Source organism: Oncorhynchus kisutch, linkage group LG8, assembly GCF_002021735.2.
Source record: "Oncorhynchus kisutch isolate 150728-3 linkage group LG8, Okis_V2, whole genome shotgun sequence".
In the NCBI taxonomy this organism is placed as follows: domain Eukaryota; kingdom Metazoa; phylum Chordata; class Actinopteri; order Salmoniformes; family Salmonidae; genus Oncorhynchus; species Oncorhynchus kisutch.
Genome location: NC_034181.2, coordinates 2,037,061 through 2,061,524, shown reverse-complemented (window position 1 = coordinate 2,061,524; position 24,464 = coordinate 2,037,061). Strand labels below are relative to the sequence as shown.

Sequence of the window (24,464 nt, the reverse complement as noted above, 5' to 3'; positions counted from 1 at the left end):
CTGGCTGAGACAAGACTACAGTCCCATTACCCCCCTGCTGACCTGGCTGAGACAAGACTACAGTCCCATTACCCCCCCTGCTGACCTGGCTGAGACAAGGCTACAGTCCCATTACCCCCCCCCCCCCCTGCTGACCTGACTGTGACAGGACTACAGTCCCATTACCCCCCCTGTTGCCCTGGCTGAGACAAGACTACAGTCCCATTACCCCCCCTGCTGACCTGGCTGTGACAAGACTACAGTCCCATTACCCCCCCTGCTGACCTGGCTGAGACAAGGCTACAGTCCCATTACCCCCCCCCCCCCCCTGCTGACCTGGCTGAGACAAGGCTACAGTCCCATTACCCCCCCCCCCCTGCTGACTTGGATGTGACAAGAGTACAGTCCCAATACCCCCCCCCTGCTGACCTGGCTGAGACAAGACTACAGTCCCATTACCCCCCCTGCTGACCTGGCTGAGACAAGACTCCAGTCCCATTACCCCCCCTGCTGACCTGGCTGAGACAAGACGACAGTCCCATTACCCCCCCCCTGCTGACTTGGATGTGACAAGAGTACGGTCCCAATACCCCCCCCTGCTGACATGGCTGAGACAAGACTACAGTCCCATTACCCCCCTGCTGACCTGGCTGAGACAAGACTCCAGTCCCATTACCCCCCCTGGAGACCTTGCTGAGACGAGACGACAGTCCCATCACCCCCCCCTGCTGACCTGGCTGAGACAAGACTACAGTCCCATTACCCCCCCTGCTGACCTGGCTGAGACAAGACATCAGTCCCATTACCACCCCCTGCTGACCTGGCTGAGACAAGGCTACAGTCCCATTACCCCCCCCCCCCTGCTGACCTGGCTGAGACAAGGCTACAGTCCCATTACCCCCCCCTGCTGACTTGGATGTGACAAGAGTACAGTCCCAATACCCCCCCCTGCTGACCTGGCTGAGACAAGACTACAGTCCCATTACCCCCCCTGCTGACCTGGCTGAGACAAGACTCCAGTCCCATTACCCCCCCTGCTGACCTGGCTGAGACAAGACGACAGTCCCATTACCCCCCCCTGCTGACTTGGATGTGACAAGAGTACGGTCCCAATACCCCCCCCCCCCTGCTGACATGGCTGAGACAAGACTACAGTCCCATTACCCCCCTGCTGACCTGGCTGAGACAAGACTCCAGTCCCATTACCCCCCCTGGAGACCTTGCTGAGACGAGACGACAGTCCCATTACCCCCCCCTGCTGACCTGGCTGAGACAAGACTACAGTCCCATTACCCCCCCTGCTGACCTGGCTGAGACAAGACGTCAGTCCCATTACCACCCCCTGCTGACCTGGCTGAGACAAGGCTACAGTCCCATTACCCCCCCCCCCCCCCCCCCCCTGCTGACCTGGCTGAGACAAGACTACAGTCCCATTACCCCCCCTGCTGACCTGGCTGAGACAAGACGTCAGTCCCATTACCACCCCCTGCTGACCTGAATGAGACAAGGCTACAGTCCCATTACCCCCCCCCCCCCCTGCTGACCTGGCTGAGACAAGGCTACAGTCCCATGGCTACAGTCCCATTACCCCCCCCCCCCCCCCCCCCCCCTTGCTGACCTGGCTGAGACAAGGCTACAGTCCCATTACCCCCCCCCCCCCTGCTGACCTGGCTGAGACAAGACTACAGTCCCATTTACCCCCCCCCCCCTGCTGACCTGGCTAAGACAAGACTACAGTCCCATCACCCCCCCCCCCCCCCCCTGTTGCCCTGGCTGAGACAAGGCTACAGTCCCATTACCCCCCCCCCCCCCCCTGCTGACCTGGCTGTGACAGGACTACAGTCCCATTACCCCCCCTGTTGCCCTGGCTGAGACAAGACTACAGTCCCATTACCCCCCCTGCTGACCTGGCTGTGACAGGACTACAGTCCCATTACCCCCCCCTGCTGACCTGGCTGAGACAAGACTCCAGTCCCATTACCCCCCCTGCTGACCTGGCTGAGACAAGACGACAGTCCCATTACCCCCCCCTGCTGACCTGGCTGAGACAAGACTACAGACCCATTACACCCCCCCCCTGCTGACCTGGCTGAGACAAGGCTACAGTCCCATTACCCCCCCCCCTGTGCTGACCTGGCTGAGACAAGGCTACAGTCCCATTACCCCCCCCCCCCTGCTGACCTGGCTGAGACAAGGCTACAGTCCCATTCACCCCCCTGCTGACCTGGCTGAGACAAGGCTACAGTCCCATTACCCCCCCCCCCCTGCTGACTTGGATGTGACAAGAGTACAGTCCCAATACCCCCCCTGCTGACCTGGCTGAGACAAGACTACAGTCCCATTACCCCCCCTGCTGACCTGGCTGAGACAAGGCTACAGTCCCATTACCCCCCCCCCCCTGCTGACCTGGCTGAGACAAGACTACAGTCCCATTACCCCCCCTGTTGCCCTGGCCGTGACAAGGCTACAGTCCCATTACCCCCCCCCCCTGCTGACCTGGCTGAGACAAGACTACAGTCCCATTACCCCCCCCCCCCCCCCCCTGCTGACCTGGATGTGACAAGACTACAGTCCCATTACCCCCCCTGTTGCCCTGGCTGAGACAAGACTTACAGACCCATTACCCCCCCCCCCCTGCTGACCTGGCTGAGACAAGACTACAGTCCCATTACCCCCCGCCTGCTGACCTGGATGTGACAAGACTACAGTCCCATTACCCCCCCTGTTGCCCTGGCCATGACAAGGCTTACAGACCCATTACCCCCCCCCCCCTGCTGACCTGGCTGAGACAAGACTACAGTCCCATTACCCCCCGCCTGCTGACCTGGATGTGACAAGACTACAGTCCCATTACCCCCCCTGTTGCCCTGGCCATGACAAGGCTACAGTCCGATTACCCCACCGCTGTCCTGGCTGTGACAAGGCTTCTGTCCCATTTTGCAGTTGTTCAGGAAGCCCTTACCGAATTTACAACTCATACTTAATACGGGCACAACTAAATATATATTGTATTCAAGTTCTTGTCAAATTGTCTCAGATGTCATATATTTTCACTTATCGGATGGTTATGTAATTGAATGGTGTCCCTGCATACAAATACATTGGTATTTGGAATGACAGTGATTTATCGTTTAAAAAGCATACGACTGAGCTCGTTAAGAAACTAAGATTTAAAGTGGGCTTTTTTTATAGAAGCAGATTATGTCTCTAGTCAGCAGAAAGCAGATTATGTCTCTAGTCAACAGAAAGCAGATTGTGTCTCTCTCTAATCAGCAGAAAGCAGATTATGTCTCTAGTCAGCAGAAAGCAGATTGTGTCTCTAGTCCACAGAAAGCAGATTATGTCTCTAATCAGCAGAAAGCAGATTATGTCTCTAGTCAGCAGAAAGCAGATTGTGTCTCTAGTCCACAGAAAGCAGATTGTGTCTCTAGTCAGCAGAAAGTAGATTGTGTCTCTAGTCAGCAGAAAGCAGATTATGTCTCTAGTCAACAGAAAGCAGATTGTGTCTCTAGTCAGCAGAAAGCAGATTGTGTCTCCAGTCAACAGAAAGCAGATTGTGTCTCTAGTCAACAGAAAGCAGATTGTGTCTCTAGTCAACAGAAAGCAGATTGTGTCTCTAGTCAGCAGAAATCAGATTATGTCTCTAGTCAACAGAAAGCAGATTGTGTCTCTAGTCAACAGAAAGCAGATTGTGTCTCTAGTCAACAGAAAGCAGATTATGTCTCTAGTCAGCAGAAAGCAGATTATGTCTCTAGTCAACAGAAAGCAGATTATGTCTCTAGTCAACAGAAAGCAGATTGTCTCTAGTCAACAGAAAGCAGATTATGTCTCTAGTCAACAGAAAGCAGATTGTGTCTCTAGTCAACAGAAAGCAGATTGTCTCTAGTCAGCAGAAAGCAGATTATGTCTCTAGTCAACAGAAAGCAGATTATGTCTCTAGTCAGCAGAAAGCAGATTGTGTCTCTAGTCAACAGAAAGCAGATTGTGTCTCTAGTCAGCAGAAAGCAGATTGTGTCTCTAGTCAACAGAAAGCAGATTGTGTCTCTAGTCAGCAGAAAGCAGATTATGTCTCTAGTCAACAGAAAGCAGATTGTGTCTCTAGTCAACAGAAAGCAGATTGTGTCTCTAGTCAGCAGAAAGCAGATTATGTCTCTAGTCAACAGAAAGCAGATTGTGTCTCTAGTCAACAGAAAGCAGATTATGTCTCTAGTCAACAGAAAGCAGATTGTGTCTCTAGTCAACAGAATGCAGATTATGTCTCTAGTCAACAGAAAGCAGATTGTGTCTCTAGTCAACAGAAAGCAGATTATGTCTCTAGTCAACAGAAAGCAGATTGTGTGTCTAGTCAACAGAAAGCAGATTATGTCTCTAGTCAACAGAAAGCAGATTATGTCTCTAGTCAACAGAAAGCAGATTATGTCTCTAGTCTACAGAAAGCAGATTATGTCTCTAGTCAACAGAAAGCAGATTATGTCTCTAGTCAACAGAAAGCAGATTATGTCTCTAGTCAACAGAAAGCAGATTGTGTCTCTCTCTAGTCAGCAGAAAGCAGATTGTGTCTCTCTCTAGTCAGCAGAAAGCAGATTATATCTCTAGTCCACAGAAAGCAGATTGTGTCTTTAGTCAACAGAAAGCAGACTGTCTCTAGTCAGCAGAAAGCAGATTATGTCTCTAGTCAACAGAAAGCAGATTATGTCTCTAGTCAACAGAAAGCAGATTGTGTCTCTCTCTAGTCAGCAGAAAGCAGATTGTGTCTCTCTCTAGTCAGCAGAAAGCAGATTATATCTCTAGTCCACAGAAAGCAGATTATGTCTCTAGTCAACAGAAAGCAGATTGTGTCTCTCTCTAGTCAGCAGAAAGCAGATTATGTCTCTAGTCCACAGAAAGCAGATTATGTCTCTAGTCAACAGAAAGCAGACTGTGTCTCTCTCTAGTCAACAGAAAGCAGATTGTGTCTCTAGTCAGCAGAAAGCAGATTGTGTCTCTAGTCAGCAGGTATCAATAATGTATTTATGAAGCCCTTCTTACATCAGCTGATGTCACAAAGTGCTGTTCAGAAACCCAGCCTAAAACCCCAAACAGCAAGCAATGCAGATGTAGAAGCATGGTGGCTAGGAAAAACTCCCTAGAAAGGCCAGAACCTAGGAAGAAACTTAGAGAGGAAAAAGGCTATGAGGGGTGGCCAGTACTCTTCTGGCTGTGCCGGGTGGAGATTATAACAGAATATGGCCAAGATTTTCAAATGTTCATAGATGACCAGCAGGGTCAAATAATAATAATCACAGTGTTTGTAGTGGGTGCAACAGGTCAGCACCTCAGGAGGAAATGTCAGTTGGCTTTTCATAGCCGATCATTCAGAGTATCTCTCCCGCTCCTGCTGTCTCTAGAAAGTTGAAAACAGCAGGTCTGGGACAGGTTGCACGTCCGGTGAACAGGTCAGGATTCCATAGCCGCAGGCAGAACAGTTGAAACTGGAGCAGCAGCACGGCCAGGTGGACTGGGGACAGCAAGTAGTCATCATGCCAGGTAGTCCTGAGGCATGGTCCTAGGGCTCAGGTCCTCAGAGAGAGAGGAAGAAAGAAAGAGAGAATTAGAGAGAGCATACTTAAATTTGAAGGTACGTAGATCACATCATTGCGCTCTTTTTGTTTACAAAGTCCTGTCCCACAAACTCCTGATTTACCTAAAATCACTGTTAAGATTTAAAATGACAATTTATCAAACACGTTCACACTCCTTTGGTGTCTAGAGAGTTAGATAGAGAAGCCTTTGGTTTCCTTGCACCTTGTGTGTGAAATGATCTACAATGCACTTTCAAATGGGGGGGAATTGGTGTCTCCAGGGCATTTCAGATGGTTGTTAAGGGACCTTTATACTGAAGAATGGGTCTGTTTTTTTATGATTGTGTTTCTCTTTCCGTGTATTTTAATGTTTTTTTTTACAAATGTGTAGTTTCATGTGTGTATTGTATTTTGAAGTGTAATGTGGTGCCAGACTCATCTTGAAAATAGAACTTGATCTCAGCATTGATTCATTGACCCCTGTCAAAATAATATGAAATTAACATTTAAATATTAACACCTCTGTCCCCATGCAATAATAGTTTATCGCCCTCCCGCTCTTAGCAAATTGTTTGACTTGCAGTGCACCTATACTACATCAGAATTATTAATATTGGGTGATCTTAACCTGAATTGGTTGATGCCACTATCAGTTTTTCTCTCTCTCTCATAGCATCAGATAGACTGAAAGATATTTGTACTGAGGAACATTTTTACTCAATTGATCAAACCCGGGCCCCAACTTAAAACACTGACAACCGCTCCTCGTAAGTATCCAGCCCAAAGATACATGGTAGAACTTCCAATGAGAAGCATTTCCTGTATGACCTTGGAGGGTGTGTCCTCTTATCTCTGATTCGCATCAGGCCCTTAAATGTTTTACCTCTCTGTTTAACTCTGTTTTATTTAAGCATGCTCCATATAAGGTATTAAGGGTAAAGGGCAGATCTAACCGCATGAATTGTCTTGAAAGATTTAACTTAGCAGATTTGTCTTGTGACTGGCAGTCCTTTAGACATTTTAGAAATATACCTTTTCAAAAGTTTGGCGTCACTTACAAATGTCCTTGTTTTTGAAAGAAAAGCTATTTTTTTTGTTCATTCAAATAACATCGAATTGATCAGAAATACAGTGTAGACATTGTTAATGTTGTAAATTACTTTTGTAGCTGGAAACGGCAGATTTTCTTATGGACTATCTACATAGGTGTAAAGAGGCCCATTATCAGCAACCATCAGTCCTGAGTTCTACTGGCACATTGTGTTAGCTAATCCAAGTTTATAATTTAAAAAAACAAATTGATCATTAGAAAACCCTTTTTCAATTATGTTAGCACAGCTGAAAATTGTTGTGCTAATTAAAGAAGCAATAAAACTGGCCTTCTTTAGACTAGTTGAGTATTTGAAGCATCAGCATTTGTGGGTTTGATTACAGGCACAAAATGGCCAGAAACAAAGACCTTTCTTCTGAAACTCGTCAGTCTAATCTTGTTCTGAGAAATGAAGGCTGTTCCATGCCAGAAATTGCCAAGAAACTGAAGATCTCGTACAACGCTGTGTACTACTCCCTTCACAGAACAGCGCAAACTGGCCCTAACCAGAATAGAAAGAGGAGTGGGAGGCCCCGGTGCACAACTGAGCAAGAGGAAAAGTACATTAGAGTGTCTAGTTTGAGAAACAGACGCCTCACAAGTCCTCAACTGGCAGCTTCATTAAATAGTACCTGCAAAACACCAGTCTCAACGTCAACAGTGAAGAGACGACTCCGGGATGCTGGCCTTCTAGGCAGAGTTGCAAAGAAAAAGCCATAGCTCAGACTGGCCAATAAAAAGGAAAGATTAAGATGGGCAAAGAACACAGACACTGGAGAGAGGAGCTCTGCCTAGAAGGCCAGCATCCCGGAGTCGCCTCTTCACTGTTGACGTTGAGACTGGACAGAGGAACTCTTTCTAGAAGGCCAGCATCCCGGAGTCGCCTCTTCACCTATGGTGACAACATTTATCGCAATGCAGCAGGAACTACTAAACCTCTAGATACCATAACGCCTTCCACTATCACAGGAGACAGTTTCAATATGCAACACGTCATACTGAATCAGGTGGTTGTCTGGTATCACAGGAGACAGTTTCAATATGCAACACGTCATACTGAATCAGGAGGTTGTCTGGTATCACAGGAGACAGTCAATATGCAACACGTCATACTGAATCAGAAGGTTGTCTGGTATCACAGGAGACAGTTTCAATATGCAACATGGCATACTGAATCAGAAGGTTGTCTGGTATTACAGGAGACAGTTTCAATATGCAACACGTCATACTGAATCAGGAGGTTGTCTGGTATTACAGGAGACAGTTTCAATATGCAACACGTCATACTGAATCAGGAGGTTGTCTGGTATCACAGGAGACAGTTTCAATATGCAACACGTCATACTGAATCAGAAGGTTGTCTGGTCCTCATTAACGTCACAGAGGTTCATCACTCCTTCTCTTTTTCCAAATCTCTACTACACAAGCTTCCAACTTGCCTAACTTTGGTGTTAAAGTATAAAAACACGAGATACCAAACCCGTTCACAGGGTTAACTCATGAGATTCCTCAGGTCCCCACCGAATTAGGTAAATCCACTTTTAGTTTTAATGCCCCACTGCTGAAACAATTCGCAGATGTTATTACAATTGGATGTTCTGGTGCCGCTCAGACAGTTGACTGATAGTAGTCGATTTTTGTGTATTTGAACATGCATTTCTGCATGTGTAGTTTTAAATGTGTATATTGTAGGTCTGTGTATATTGTGTACACTGGAAATGAGCCCCTCGGTGTTGATTCCCTGATCAAATAAAAGTTCAATAACAAATCTCATTGTATGATTCATCCAGCCTTTAACTGCTGGCTACGTTATGTTATAGTAGAACACTGAGAAGATTCTGGTGTGTGACCCGCTAAAACACAGCATGAGACTGATGAACAGAGACAGTTTGGCTGATATCGCTCGGACAGATGTGTGTGTGTGTAGTGGGTCAATATTTATCATATATGGGCCTCCTGGGTGGCGGAGTGGTTAAGGGCGCTGTACTGCAGCGCCAGCTGCGCCACCAGAGACTCTGGGTACGCGCCCAGGCTCTGTCGTAACCGGCCGCGACCGGGAGGTCCATGGGGCAGCGCACAATTGGCCTAGCGCATGACTTTCAACCTTCGTCTCTCCCGAGCCCATACAGGAGTTGTAGCGATGAGACAAGATAGTAGCTACTAAACAATTGGATACCACGAAATTGGGGAGAAAAAAAAAGAAGAAAAAATATATATATTTATCATATATGGATATTATATACACTCACTGTACAAAATATTAGGAACACCTGCTCTTTCCATGACAGACTGACCAGGTGAAAGCTATGATCCCTTATTGATGTCACTTTGTTAAATCCACTTCAATCAGTGTAGATGAAGGGGAGGTGACATTCGGTTAAAGAATGTTTTTTAAGCCTTGAGACAACTACATGGATGTCGTATGTGTGCCATTCAGACAGTGTTAGTCTGACTCCATAAAGCGGTAGAAACCAAACAGGAAGAGACTGTTTGGATTCCAATAGCATTTCTTTTGCTTCATTTTTTCATTTCACCTTTATTTAACCAAATCAAATTTATTTCGTAGATTGATGAAAAAGGAAAGAAAATATGCAATCAATTGTTTTATATAATATATTTTAGAATAAGGCTGTAATGTAACAAAATGTGGAGAAATGAAGGGGTCTGAATACTTTCTGAATGCATTGTTTGTAGAAAAGTATGTGGACACCCCTTCAAATTAGTGGATTCGGCTATTTCAAACACACCTGTTGCTGACAGGTGTAAAATTGAGCACACAGCCATGCAATCTCCCATAGACAAACACTGGCAGTAGAATGGACTTATTGAAGATCTCAGCGACTTTCAACGTGGCACCACCTTTCTAACAAGTCAGTTCGTCAAATGTCTGCCCTGCTGGAGCCGGTCAACTGTAAGTGCTGTTATTGTGAAGTGGAAATGTCTAGCAGCAACAACAGCTCACAGAGCCCTGACCTCAACCCCATCGAACACTCAGGGATGAATTGGACTGCCGACTGCGAGCCTAATAACCCAACATCAGTGTCCGAACTCACTAATGTTCTTGTGGCTGCATGGAAGCAAGTCCCTGCAGCAATGTTCCAACATCTAGTGGAAAGCCTTCCCAGAAGAGTGGAGGCTGTTATAGCAGCAATGTTCCAACATCTAGTGGAAAGCCTTCCCAGAAGAGTGGAGGCTGTTATAGCAGCAATGTTCCAACATCTAGTGGAAAGCCTTCCCAGAAGAGTGGAGGCTGTTATAGCAGCAATGTTCCAACATCTAGTGGAAAGCCTTCCCAGATGACTGGAGGCTGTTATAGCAGCAATGTTCCAACATCTAGTGGAAAGCCTTCCCAGTAGAGTGGAGGCTGTTATAGCAGCAATGTTCCAACATCTAGTGGAAAGCCTTCCCAGAAGAGTGGAGGCTGTTATAGCAGCAATGTTCCAACATCTAGTGGAAATCCTTCCCAGATGACTGGAGGCTGTTATAGCAGCAATGTTCCAACATCTAGTGGAAAGCCTTCCCAGAAGAGTGGAGGTTGTTATAGCAGCAATGTTCCAACATCTAGTGGAAAGCCTTCCCAGATGACTGGAGGCTGTTATAGCAGCAATGTTCCAACATCTAGTGGAAAGCCTTCCCAGAAGAGTGGAGGCTGTTATAGCAGCAATGTTCCAACATCTAGTGGAAAGCCTTCCCAGAAGAGTGGAGGCTGTTATAGCAGCAATGTTCCAACATCTAGTGGAAAGCCTTCCCAGAAGATTGGAGGTTGTTATAGCAGCAATGTTCCAACATCTAGTGGAAAGCCTTCCCAGAAGAGTGGAGGCTGTTATAGCAGCAATGTTCCAACATCTAGTGGAAAGCCTTCCCAGAAGAGTGGAGGCTGTTATAGCAGCAATGTTCCAACATCTAGTGGAAAGCCTTCCCAGAAGAGTGGAGGCTGTTATAGCAGCAATGTTCCAACATCTAGTGGAAAGCCTTCCCAGATGACTGGAGGCTGTTATAGCAGCAATGTTCCAACATCTAGTGGAAAGCCTTCCCAGATGACTGGAGGCTGTTATAGCAGCAATGTTCCAACATCTAGTGGAAAGCCTTCCCAGAAGAGTGGAGGCTGTTATAGCAGCAATGTTCCAACATCTAGTGGAAAGCCTTCCCAGAAGAGTGGAGGCTGTTATAGCAGCAATGTTCCAACATCTAGTGGAAAGCCTTCCCAGATGACTGGAGGCTGTTATAGCAGCAATGTTCCAACATCTAGTGGAAAGCCTTCCCAGTAGAGTGGAGGCTGTTATAGCAGCAATGTTCCAACATCTAGTGGAAAGCCTTCCCAGAAGAGTGGAGGCTGTTATAGCAGCAATGTTCCAACATCTAGTGGAAAGCCTTCCCAGATGACTGGAGGCTGTTAAAGCAGCAATGTTCCAACATCTAGTGGAAAGCCTTCCCAGAAGAGTGGAGGCTGTTATAGCAGCAATGTTCCAACATCTAGTGGAAAGCCTTCCCAGAAGAGTGGAGGCTGTTATAGCAGCAATGTTCCAACATCTAGTGGAAAGCCTTCCCAGATGACTGGAGGCTGTTATAGCAGCAATGTTCCAACATCTAGTGGAATGCCTTCCCAGAAGAGTGGAGGCTGTTATAGCAGCAATGTTCCAACATCTAGTGGAAAGCCTTCCCAGATGACTGGAGGCTGTTATAGCAGCAATGTTCCAACATCTAGTGGAAAGCCTTCCCAGAAGAGTGGAGGCTGTTATAGCAGCAATGTTCCAACATCTAGTGGAAAGCCTTCCCAGATGACTGGAGGCTGTTATAGCAGCAATGTTCCAACATCTAGTGGAAAGCCTTCCCAGAAGAGTGGAGGCTGTTATAGCAGCAATGTTCCAACATCTAGTGGAAAGCCTTCCCAGATGACTGGAGGCTGTTATAGCAGCAATGTTCCAACATCTAGTGGAAAGCCTTCCCAGAAGAGTGGAGGCTGTTATAGCAGCAATGTTCCATCATCTAGTGGAAAGCCTTCCCAGAAGAGTGGAGGCTGTTATAGCAGCAATGTTCCATCATCTAGTGGAAAGCCTTCCCAGATGACTGGAGGCTGTTATAGCAGCAATGTTCCAACATCTAGTGGAAAGCCTTCCCAGAAGAGTGGAGGCTGTTTTAGCAGCAATGTTCCATCATCTAGTGGAAAGCCTTCCCAGAAGAGTGGAGGCTGTTATAGCAGCAATGTTCCATCATCTAGTGGAAAGCCTTCCCAGATGACTGGAGGCTGTTATAGCAGCAATGTTCCAACATCTAGTGGAAAGCCTTCCCAGAAGAGTGGAGGCTGTTATAGCAGCAATGTTCCTACAACTAGTGGAAAGCCTTCCCAGATGACTGGAGGTTGTTATAGCAGCAATGTTCCTACATCTAGTGGAAAGCCTTCCCAGAAGAGTGGAGGCTGTCATAGCAGCAATGTTCCAACATATAGTGGAAAGCCTTCCCAGAAGAGTGGAGGTTGTTATAGCAGCAATGTTCCAACATCTAGTGGAAAGCCTTCCCAGAAGAGTGGAGGCTGTTATAGCAGCAATGTTCCAACATCTAGTGGAAAGCCTTCCCAGAAGAGTGGAGGTTGTTATAGCAGATAAGGGGGGAAACCAACTCCGTATTAATGCCCATGATTTTAGAATGAGATGTTCGATGAGCACATGTCCACATACTTTTGATCATGTAGTGTATATTTTGCTCATCCTAATATTTCTATATTTCTTAAATCTATTATTTGACTTTAGATGTGTGTACATTGTTGTGAATTGTTAGATATTACTGCACCACTTCGCCACACCGGCAATAACGTCTGCGTATACGACCAATACAATTTGATTTGATTTTGATTTTATTTCTTGTGGTCCCCACAAGTTTAGTTCAACACGTCCACACACTCGAATTGTAACTCTAATTATAATCCCTTAGTGTAAAATAGCCTTTGTTCTCATGGACACACACAGTGTTTATCTTCAGTACTCTCTCTAGTACCGTCTCTGATTCACTCTGCTCTCATTAAAACGTCTGTTTAACCACAGTCACTCATTAAAACGTCTGTTTAACCACAGTCACCCATTAAAACGTCTGTTTAACAACAGTCACCCATTAAAACGTCTGTTTAACCACAGTCACCCATTAAAACGTCTGTTTATCCACAGTCACCCATTTCAACGTCTGTTTAACCACAGTCACTCATTAAAACGTCTGTTTAACCACAGTCACCCATTAAAACGTCTGTTTAACCACAGTCACCCATTAAAACGTCTGTTTAACCACAGTCACCCATTAAAACGTCTGTTTAACCACAGTCACCCATTAAAACGTTGCTGCTGAAAGGTGTATAGTTCCACTTCATTTGATCATTTCAACACACAGGACCTGTTATGTTTTTCTGCTTCCAGACGATCAGATGATCTGACTGGTTGATGTGGAGATGAGAGGAAATAGAAGCCTCTTGACAATGATCCACCTTTTGTTTGTTTCTCTAACCCTCTGAGTTGTGTGTGTGTGTGCGTGTGTGTGTGCGTGTGTGTGTGTGTGTGTGTGTGGTGTCGACAGGCTGCTGCTGCCGCCCATGAGAGCACTTCAGACTGACTCAGACACTTCTCTACAGATAATACTGCCAGGCAACCTAACAGGCACATGTGCAAACTAGGCCTGAGCAGAGAGGAGAGGAGGAGGAGAGGAGACAAGAGAGGCAAGGAGGAGAGAGGAGAAGAGAGGAGAAAGGAAGAGAGGAGACAGGAAGAGAGGAGACAGGAAGATAGGAGACAGGAAGAGAGGAGAGGAGAGGAGAGGGGAAGAGAGGAGAGGGGAAGAGAGGAGAAGAGAGGAGAGGCCTGTTTCACACTGGTATTGCCATGACATGACACATTTCCTCTGTCTGTCTGTCTGTCTGTCTATCTGTCTATCTGTCTGTCTGTCTCTCTGTCTCCCCATTCTTCCTCAATGACTCCATTGTTTCTCTCTCTCTCTCTCTCTCTCTCTCTCTCTCTCTCTCTCTCTCTACCTCTCTCCCTCTCTCTTCTCCTCTCTATCTCTCTCTCTTTCCCTCTCCTTTTCTACCTCTCGCTCTCTATCTCTCGCTCTCTACCTCTCTCTCTCTCCCCTTCTCTCTCTCTCCCTCTCTCTATCTCTCTCTCCCCCTCTCTATCTCTCTCTCTTTCAATCTCCAGATTGCTCCAAATCCAGCGCCTCTAAGGGTTCCCCCTCCAGCTCCTCTTCTGGCCCCAGCTCTAATCTCAACCTGCCGCAGTCCTTTGGCAGTGCTATGGGCTTCTCTCTCTCTGAGACGCTCCCCTCCACCCCTGCCGGCCTCCCGGGCCTCCCCAGCCACGCCCAGAACTCCTCCTCTTCGGACCCCGCTGGCTCCCTCCTCTCCCCACAGGACAGTATAACCCATATGGCTCCCAGCTCCGACCCCAACAGGTGCTGGCCCATCCGGCCCACCCTGAGGAATGAGCTGGACACCTTCTCTGTCCACTTCTACATCTTCTTTGGTCCGAACATCTCTGTTCCTCCGGACAGGGCTGCTGTGTTCTCCATTAACCTCATGCCTGTCCTGGACAGTGGAGGAGTCCTCAATATGGAACTCAAACTCAACTTGGTGAGTGTCAAAACGATTTTACTACAAGATGTGTTTTGTACCTTGTCATTTTTCCCTCTCTCACTCAACCACACAGTGGGAAGGACGTTTGCAATTCTTGTACTGTTTTGTTTAAACACAGACTAAAGTCCTGACAATTTTCTGGTAATTATGTTGTACCTAGCTCTTAGATACTGAGATACTAAAGCTACCTTCCCTGAGTGATTTGTTGGTTAAATACTCAGGCTAGCATTTCCTTCTAGTAGGGGAATCGCACTGTGTTTTACATGTCCACACCACCAGACAGACAGACTATGTCTGGTAGCAGTACATCATACCTACCTATCCCTCCCAGGTTGTTAGACTGTCGTAGTTCCTCCTTGTCCCTCTGCCTTAGTTCCAGGAAGTGAATTAGGCTTATTGTCATTCATTTTATTGCTGTAGAATGCTGTGGTAGCCATGCTGGTTAAGTGTGCCTTGAATTCTAAATAAATTACTGACAGTGTCATCAGCAAAGCACCCCCCACACCATCACACCTCCTCCTCCATGCTTCACGGGGGGAACCACACATGCGGAGATCATTTGTTCACCTACTCTGCGTCTCACAAAGACACAGCGGTTGGAACCAAAAATCAAACATTTGGACTGAACAGAACAAAGGAGCAATTTCCACCGGTCTAATGTCCATTGATTGTGTTTCTTGGCCCAAACAAGTCTCTTCTTATTATTGGTGTCCTTTAGTAGTGGTTTCTTTGCAGCAATTTGACCATAAAGGCCTGACTCACCCAGTCTCAGTTGATGTTGAGATGTGACTGTTACTCGAACTCTATGAAGAATTTATTTGGGCTGCAATTTCTGAGGCTGGTAACTCTAATAAACTTATCCTCTGCAGCAGAGGTAACTGGGTCTTCCTTTCCTGTGGTGGTCCTCATGAGAGCCAGTTTCATCATAGTGCTTGATGGTTTTAGCGACTACATATGAGGAAACTTTCAAAGTTCTTAAAATGTTCCATATTGACTGACCTTCATGTCTTAAAGTAGTGATGGGTTGCCGGAACTCATCCATGACTTTGGCTGAGGCATGGGAACTCATCCAGGACTTTGACAGAGACATGGGAACTCATCCAGGACTTTGGCTGAGGCATGGGAACTCATCCAGGACTTTGGCTGAGGCATGGGAACTCATCCAGGACTTTGATAGAGGCATGGGAACTCATCCAGGACTTTGACAGACACATGGGAACTCATCCAGGACTTTGATAGAGGCATGGGAACTCATCCAGGACTTTGACAGAGGCATGGGAACTCATCCAGGACTTTGGCAGAGGCATGAGAACTCATCCAGGACTTTGACAGAGACATGGGAACTCATCCAGGACTTTGACAGAGACATGGGAACTCATCCAGGACTTTGACAGCTGTGTGGTTGAGTATGTATTGGGTCCTATACTTCCTGGTTTTCTGGTGCTCCTGTTTCATGATGTACTACTGGACCCTTCTCTGGTCTCGGCCCTCATCTATGTCCTTGGACACCTTCAAAAAGCAGAGAGAGAACCCGAAAAAGATGACAGCACAACAATGCTCCCAATATTTGCTTTTCACATGTTGGATGATTTAAATTGAAAAGTGTTTTATATTTCATAAGGAACACACTGTGGTGCTGTCAGCGTAGTAAGAAAACAGAGAAAGACACACCGACACAGATCATGTAGCCTGCTACTGCTAGTTAGGCCTAATATTCTGGCTGTATAGTGGTTGAAATGTATTCCAGAACTACTACAGTAGGCTAATGAGGAAAGGGAGATTCAGGGGAATGTTTAGACACTAGGTTATTTGTAATATAGCTTAACAACTCGTTAGATTGTCTTTTATAACAGATAGGTAAGGCGATAGACATTTACTAGACATTTATACAGTGTTTTCGTTAAAACGTCATCATCATGTATTACAATAAAGGACAATTCGTGGACTGTCTGTGTATTGTAATAGTTTTATCAGGGTTTTTTCACTTCTGAATCTGAGGTTCTTCAGCACCGAGGGGGTTTATGAGTTGTAGTAACACTGGTGTCGGATGCCACCTTTCCAACAAGTCAGTTTGCCAAATGTCTGTCCTGCTAGAGCTGCCCCCGGTCAATTGTAAGTGCTGTTATTGTGAAGTGGAAACGTCTAGGAGCAACAACGGCTCAGCCGCAAAGTGGTAGGCCACACAAGCTCACAGAACGCTGAAGCACATAACACGTAAAAATCTTCCTTGGTTGCAGCACTCACTACAGAGTTCCAAACTGCCTCTGGAAGCAACGTCAGCACAATAACTGTTAGTCAGGATCTTCATGAAATGGGTTTCCATGGTCCGAGCAGCTGCACTCAAGCCTAAGATCACCATGCACAATGCCAAGGCCACACAAGCTCACAGAACGGGAACGGTAAGATGGAGTCAGACAGATATTTTTCTGGTGTCAGATGAATCCTAGAGACAGAATACTGTGAGATGGAGTCAGATAGATATGTTTCTGGTGTCAGATGAAGCCTGGAGACAGAATATTGGACAGTAGCTGTGATGTAACACTGCTTGCCTCCTCCACTATGCAGCCAGTCGCTGGTAGCTCATGAGTTTGTAGTCTGTGTTTGCTGAGGGCACGTACGTCTAGAATGGGTTGCTAAGTCCCGCCCCTTTTCATAACCAGGAATACCGGCTGTACCAGATTTTCGACATTGGAACCACTCGGATTGCCTGCTTCTGGAGACGGGAGGATATTTCCTCAAAACGGGCGCTGAGGCCTTGCGAACAGTTGACCTGTTGATGGGACAGGCAGCTCATTTGTGGCCTCATATGAATCACAGAGACTGCGTGTGGGATAATAACGTAGTTGTGTCCAACCCTGCTCATTCCCTGACTGCTACCAACAATGAATTGCAGATTGAGCCCATAACCTGTATCACTAGACACCTCATAGGGACTAGTGAGCTAGAGGCAGGAATCAGCAATAAATCACAGTATTGAGCCACTTATGGGGGAGGACACTGACCCAACTTGTCACTCTCACCCTGGGAGATTGATATACCCCTTGAATCCTGTGAACACTGTGGAATGCAGGGTAACAGAAGGGGGAGCATTAAACATGGACAAGCTTCCAATATACATTGTGCTTCTGTGAGACTGTATAGCATGAAGCCCGGCCCTTTACGGTCACTAGGGGCTCTGGTAATGTCTGACGTAGTATCCCGTTTGCCAAACGTTGTCACAGTTGTCACTGTTGTCACAATAATGTTTTTGCAGAGGGGTGCACTGGTCACTCAGATCCGTGCCAAGGTCCCTTGCTCTGGGGGTTTACCTCAGCCAAGTGCTCGGTGGGGGGGGGGGGGGGGGGGACTGAAAATAGTCATGGGTTTGCCATAACACCGGTGGAAAGCTAGTATATTTCACTCGCTGGAAGGTAAGCATTCTAGCCAATGTCAGCCAGGAGGCTTTTTAGCCTAAGCTAAGCTAGCCAGCACGTTCCGTTTAGAATAACCAAGTGACTTAACGCTACGTATACTGAACAAGACATCTATCCCAGCACTTGTTTAGCAGGTTGAGCCCAATCTAATCAGTCCACATAGGACCCGACCCTTCATCAACAACTCTGTGAAGAGAGGCAAGCACTGCTGGACCGAGGAAGACACAGACACAACCTGGCCACCCTCTCTCTTTGAGTAGGCTCCCATAGGCACACAGGAGTTGGTCGCGGGCATCCGTGTTCACACTGTGTTCACACTGAGGTGAAGAGAGGAATAATTGAAGGAATGAATCCGAGTCTCATGCTCATCACCTGTGGGAAGTGGGGCTTCCAGTGAGGGGAGGATTTCAAAGGCCTTGTCAGAAATGATTGTGGATCATGAGAGTGTGACTTCTCCATAGTATGTTGTACCGAAGCGGACTGAATAAAAGCAACCATGTGACATGGTACAGGAGGTGGAAGAAATAAAAAAGTCTGTAATTAAAGAGTAGATGGAGCTGAAAGGAAGAGCAGAAGGAGTTGAAAGGAAGAGCAGAGGGAGTTGAAAGGAAGGGCAGAGGGAGCTGAAAAAAGAGCAGAGGGAGCTGAAAGGAAGAGCAGAGGGATTTGAAAGGAAGAGCAGAGGGACTGAGCTCCACTGCAACATTGATGGGAGTAAATGACAGGAGTGGAGAAGATTTCTGCTTACTCTTTAATGGCCTCGAGGGCCAATATGTACTGGACTTGCTCCTTCACTCTTGGGATTAGCCTCTCACACACACACTCATTAAATTGACTATCATTGCCATTATCTGAAAAACAACAATTTCACACATTAAAATACCACGTTACGCTATCAAATGAAAATCAAATGCACAAAGACACACTACGGATTGAAATCCAACTGTTACCTTCACAAATGCCTATAATTGAACGCTTGATGAACAAGTGTAATGAACCTGTCTGTTGATGAATGGTGGGAATGCAGGGCATGATAATCCAATTCACCAGGTTTGAATGTCAGGAATGTAATGGTCCGAGCTGATATGCGTACCGATGGATTCCCAATGCTATGGTTGGTAAAGAGGTCACCGATATTAAAAGAGTCTGAATATTCATACATCTGGTACACTTTCACAAACTCAGAAATGTGCTCTTCATGAAGAGGAAGTCTCCCACTGGCCGTTTCACTGTGGCCACGACTCCTTGGTTTTCCACAACTTCTCGTCATCCAACACAGCTGTTGGAAAGCACTGGTTCTGAAGGTTGGCATGGAAAGCACTGATTCTGAAGGTTGGCATGGAAAGCACTGGTTCTGAAGGTTGGCATGGAAAGCACTGGTTCTGAAGGTTGGCATGGAAAGCACTGATTCTGAAGGTTGGCATGGAAAGCACTGATCCTGAAGGTTGGCATGGAAAGCACTGATTCTGAAGGTTGGCATGGAAAGCACTGGTTCTGAAGGTTGGCATGGAAAGCACTGATCCTGAAGGTTGGCATGGAAAGCACTGATTCTGAAGGTTGGCATGGAAAGCACTGATTCTGAAGGTTGGCATGGAAAGCACTGGTTCTGAAGGTTGGCATGGAAAGCACTGATTCTGAAGGTTGGCATGGAAAGCACTGATTCTGAAGGTTGGCATGGAAAGCACTGGTTCTGAAGGTTGGCATGGAAAGTCTTAGGTAGGTTCTGAAATACAACGTGAGAGGCAGAGGGTAGAAAGAACAGAGTCACCTACAACACTGTTTGGAGTTAGTTTCTTTTGGTCAGAGAAAGCAACGTTCTGGAAGCTATTAATTACATGAGACACTGTAGAGGTGTTTAGCCTCAAATCTAATACACAGAGCACCATTTTCAAGAATCAGTCACCAAAAAGTGCAACTTTGTTGAGTTTAGAAACCTGTCAAAAACTGGGTCATCAATCCATCCAAATAGCTGTCCCCGTGGATACTCACTGTGCAAGGACAACTTCTGTTATTTCTCTAAGTGTGAGATAAAAAATAATGAATAACGATAACGAGTAAAAGAAAACATGGCTGTATTCAGGTGGTACCAGTACTGAGTCAATGTGCAGCCAGTGGTACCAGTACTGAGTCAATGTGCAGCCAGTGGTACCAGTACTGAGTCAATGTGCAGCCAGTGGTACCAGTACTGAGTCAATGTGCAGCCAGTGGTACCAGTACTGAGTCAATGTGCAGCCAGTGGTACCAGTACTGAGTCAATGTGCAGCCAGTGGTACCAGTACTGAGGCAATGTGCAGCCAGTGGTACCAGTACTGAGTCAATGTGCAGCCAGTGGTACCAGTACTGAGTCAATGTGCAGCCAGTGGTACCAGTACTGAGTCAATGTGCAGCCAGTGGTACCAGTACTGAGTCAATGTGCAGCCAGTGGTACCAGTACTGAGTCAATGTGCAGCCAGTGGTACCAGTACTGAGTCAATGTGCAGCCAGTGGTACCAGTACTGAGTCAATGTGCAGCCAGTGGTACCAGTACTGAGGCAATGTGCAGCCAGTGGTACCAGTACTGAGTCAATGTGCAGCCAGTGGTACCAGTACTGAGTCAATGTGCAGCCAGTGGTACCAGTACTGAGTCAATGTGCTGCCAGTGGTACCAGTACTGAGTCAATGTGCAGCCAGTGGTACCAGTACTGAGTCAATGTGCTGCCAGTGGTACCAGTACTGAGTCAATGTGCAGCCAGTGGTACCAGTACTGAGTCAATGTGTAGCCAGTGGTACCAGTACTGAGTCAATGTGCTGCCAGTGGTACCAGTACTGAGTCAATGTGCAGCCAGTGGTACCAGTACTGAGTCAATGTGCAGCCAGTGGTACCAGTACTGAGTCAATGTGCAGCCAGTGGTACCAGTACTGAGTCAATGTGCAGCCAGTGGTACCAGTACTGAGTCAATGTGCAGCCAGTGGTACCAGTACTGAGTCAATGTGCAGCCAGTGGTACCAGTACTGAGTCAATGTGCAGCCAGTGGTACCAGTACTGAGTCAATGTGCAGCCAGTGGTACCAGTACTGAGTCAATGTGCAGCCAGTGGTACCAGTACTGAGTCAATGTGCAGCCAGTGGTACCAGTACTGAGTCAATGTGCTGCCAGTGGTACCAGTACTGAGTCAATGTGCAGCCAGTGGTACCAGTACTGAGTCAATGTGCAGCCAGTGGTACCAGTACTGAGTCAATGTGCAGCCAGTGGTACCAGTACTGAGTCAATGTGCAGCCAGTGGTACCAGTACTGAGTCAATGTGCAGCCAGTGGTACCAGTACTAAGTCAATGTGCAGCCAGTGGTACCAGTACTGAGTCAATGTGCAGCCAGTGGTACCAGTACTGAGTCAATGTGCTGCCAGTGGTACCAGTACTGAGTCAATGTGCTGCCAGTGGTACCAGTACTGAGTCAATGTGTAGCCAGTGGTACCAGTACTGAGGCAATGTGCAGCCAGTGGTACCAGTACTGAGTCAATGTGCAGCCAGTGGTACCAGTACTGAGTCAATGTGCAGCCAGTGGTACCAGTACTGAGTCAATGTGCAGCCAGTGGTACCAGTACTGAGTCAATGTGCAGCCAGTGGTACCAGTACTGAGTCAATGTGCTGCCAGTGGTACCAGTACTGAGTCAATGTGCAGCCAGTGGTACCAGTACTGAGTCAATGTGCAGCCAGTGGTACCAGTACTGAGTCAATGTGCAGCCAGTGGTACCAGTACTGAGTCAATGTGCAGCCAGTGGTACCAGTACTGAGTCAATGTGCAGCCAGTGGTACCAGTACTGAGTCAATGTGCAGCCAGTGGTACCAGTACTGAGTCAATGTGCTGCCAGTGGTACCAGTACTGAGTCAATGTGCTGCCAGTGGTACCAGTACTGAGTCAATCTGCTGCCAGTGGTACCAGTACTGAGTCAATCTGCTGCCAGTGGTACCAGTACTGAGTCAATGTGCTGCCAGTGGTACCAGTACTGAGTCAATGTGCAGCCAGTGGTACCAGTACTGAGTCAATGTGCAGCCAGTGGTACCAGTACTGAGTCAATGTGCTGCCAGTGGTACCAGTACTGAGTCAATGTGCTGCCAGTGGTACCAGTACTGAGTCAATGTGTAGCCAGTGGTACCAGTACTGTCGCAATGTGCAGCCAGTGGTACCAGTACTGAGTCAATGTGCAGCCAGTGGTACCAGTACTGAGTCAATGTGCAGCCAGTGGTACCAGTACTGAGTCAATGTGCAGCCAGTGGTACCAGTACTGAGTCAATGTGCTGCCAGTGGTACCAGTACTGAGTCAATGTGCAGCCAGTGGTACCAGTACTGAGTCAATGTGCAGCCAGTGGTACCAGTACTGAGTCAATGTGCAGCCAGTGGTACCAGTACTGAGTCAATGTGCAGCCAGTGGTACCAGTACTGAGTCAATGTGCAGCCAGTGGTACCAGTACTGAGTCAATGTGCAGCCAGTGGTACCAGTACTGAGTCAATGTGCTGCCAGTGGTACCAGTACTGAGTCAATGTGTAGCCAGTGGTACCAGTACTGAGTCAATGTGCTGCCAGTGGTACAAGTACTGAGGCAATGTGCAGCCAGTGGTACCAGTACTGAGTCAATGTGCAGCCAGTGGTACCAGTACTGAGTCAATGTGCAGCCAGTGGTACCAGTACTGAGTCAATGTGCAGCCAGTGGTACCAGTACTGAGTCAATGTGCAGCCAGTGGTACCAGTACTGAGTCAATGTGTAGCCAGTGGTACCAGTACTGAGTCAATGTGCTGCCAGTGGTACCAGTACTGAGTCAATGTGTAGCCAGTGGTACCAGTACTGAGTCAATGTGCAGCCAGTGGTACCAGTACTGAGTCAATGTGGTACCAGTACTGAGGCAATGTGCAGCCAGTGGTACCAGTACTGAGTCAATGTGGTACCAGTACTGAGGCAATGTGCAGCCAGTGGTACCAGTACTGAGTCAATGTGGTACCAGTACTGAGTCCATGTGCAGCCAGTGGTACCAGTACTGAGTCAATGTGCTGCCAGTGGTACCAGTACTGAGTCAATGTGCTGCCAGTGGTACCAGTACTGAGTCAATGTGCAGCCAGTGGTACCAGTACTGAGTCAATGTGGTACCAGTACTGAGGCAATGTGCAGCCAGTGGTACCAGTACTGAGTCAATGTGGTACCAGTACTGAGGCAATGTGCAGCCAGTGGTACCAGTACTGAGTCAATGTGGTACCAGTACTGAGTCAATGTGCAGCCAGTGGTACCAGTACTGAGTCAATGTGCTGCCAGTGGTACCAGTACTGAGTCAATGTGCTGCCAGTGGTACCAGTACTGAGTCAATGTGCAGCCAGTGGTACCAGTACTGAGTCAATGTGGTACCAGTACTGAGGCAATGTGCAGCCAGTGGTACCAGTACTGAGTCAATGTGGTACCAGTACTGAGGCAATGTGCAGCCAGTAGTGGAAAAAGTACAAAATAAATATAATTACAAAAATACACTTAAGTATCAAAAGTAAAAATATAAATAATTTCACATTCCTTATATTAATCAAACCAGACGGCACCATTTTATTTTTTATATACAGTGGGGCAAAAAAGTATTTAGTCAGTTAAAAAGCCTCTCTCACTTAAAAAGATGAGAGAGGCCTGTAATTTTCATCATAGGTACATATTTTTAAGTGGGAGAACTTGCACAATTGGTGGCTGACTAAATACTTTTTTTGCCCCACTGTATAAGTCTCCAGCTTCAGCGATTTTTGCAATTCCTTTACCTAGCAAAGACTTATAGATGACCTGGAGCCAGTGGGTTTGGCGACGAATATGAAGCGAGGGCCAGCCAACGAGAGCATACAGGTCGCAGTGGTGGGTAGTATATGGGGCTTTGGTGACAAAACAGATGGCACTGTGATAGACTGCATCCAATTTGCTGAGTAGAGTGTTGGAGGCTATTTTGTAAATGACATCGCCGAAGTTAAGGATCGGTAGGATATTCCGTTTACGAGGGTATGTTTGGCAGCATGAGTGAAGGAGGCTTTGCGAAATAGGAAGCCAATTCTATATTTAACTTTGGATTGGAGATGCTTAATGTGAGTCTGGAAGGAGAATTTACAGTCTAGCCAGACACATAGGTATTTGTAGTTGTCCACATATTCTAAGTCAAAACCGTCCAGACTAGTGATGCTGGACGGGCGGGCGGGTGCGGGCAGCGATCGAATTGAAGAGCATGCATTTCATTTTACTAGCATTTAAGAGTGCTGTATGGTGTTGAAGCTCATTTGGAGGTTTGTTAACACAATGTCCAAAGAAGGGGGGTCAGAGGTATACAGAATGGTGTCGTCTGCGTAGAGGTGGATCAAAGAATCACTAGCAGCAAGAGTGACATCATTGATGTATACAGAGAAAAGAGTCGGTCTGACAATTGAACCCTGTGGCACCCCCATAGAGACTGCCAGAGGTCCGGACAACAGGCCCTCCGATTTTACACACTGAACTCTGTCTGAGAAGTAGTTGGTGAACCATAAGAGGCAGATAATTATGAGTTTTTTACTCCGCTGGTCTCAGCTGGTCTCGGTAGCAAATTACTAGTCCTCACTGTCCGAGATCGAGTCAAGACCGATTACAAATGTATCCAAAACCGAGACAAGACCGAGACGCTCAACATGTGGTCTAGAGACCAGACTGTACTACAATACTGGTCAATGTCCTTATCCAGGATTTAGCCAAGTCTCTGTGAGAACCAGATTATATGCGTTCGTGTCATGCACCCAGATGTCAAGAAAGTCTATATTTGATCAAACTTTGTACATTGATAAATCAAAT

The 24,464-nt window shown here is 46.9% G+C and overlaps 1 protein-coding gene across 1 annotated transcript in view; it reads left to right on the top strand.

Annotated features, from left to right (window-relative positions):
* The window catches only part of tmem8b (transmembrane protein 8B), a 222,202-nt gene that overhangs the window by 148,271 nt on the left and 49,467 nt on the right, over window positions 1–24,464 (top strand). Inside the window, exon 6 of the mRNA XM_031829529.1 lies at window positions 13,806–14,236. Coding sequence (XP_031685389.1) covers window positions 13,806–14,236 — 431 coding nt within the window. The remainder of the gene's footprint in view (window positions 1–13,805; window positions 14,237–24,464) is intronic.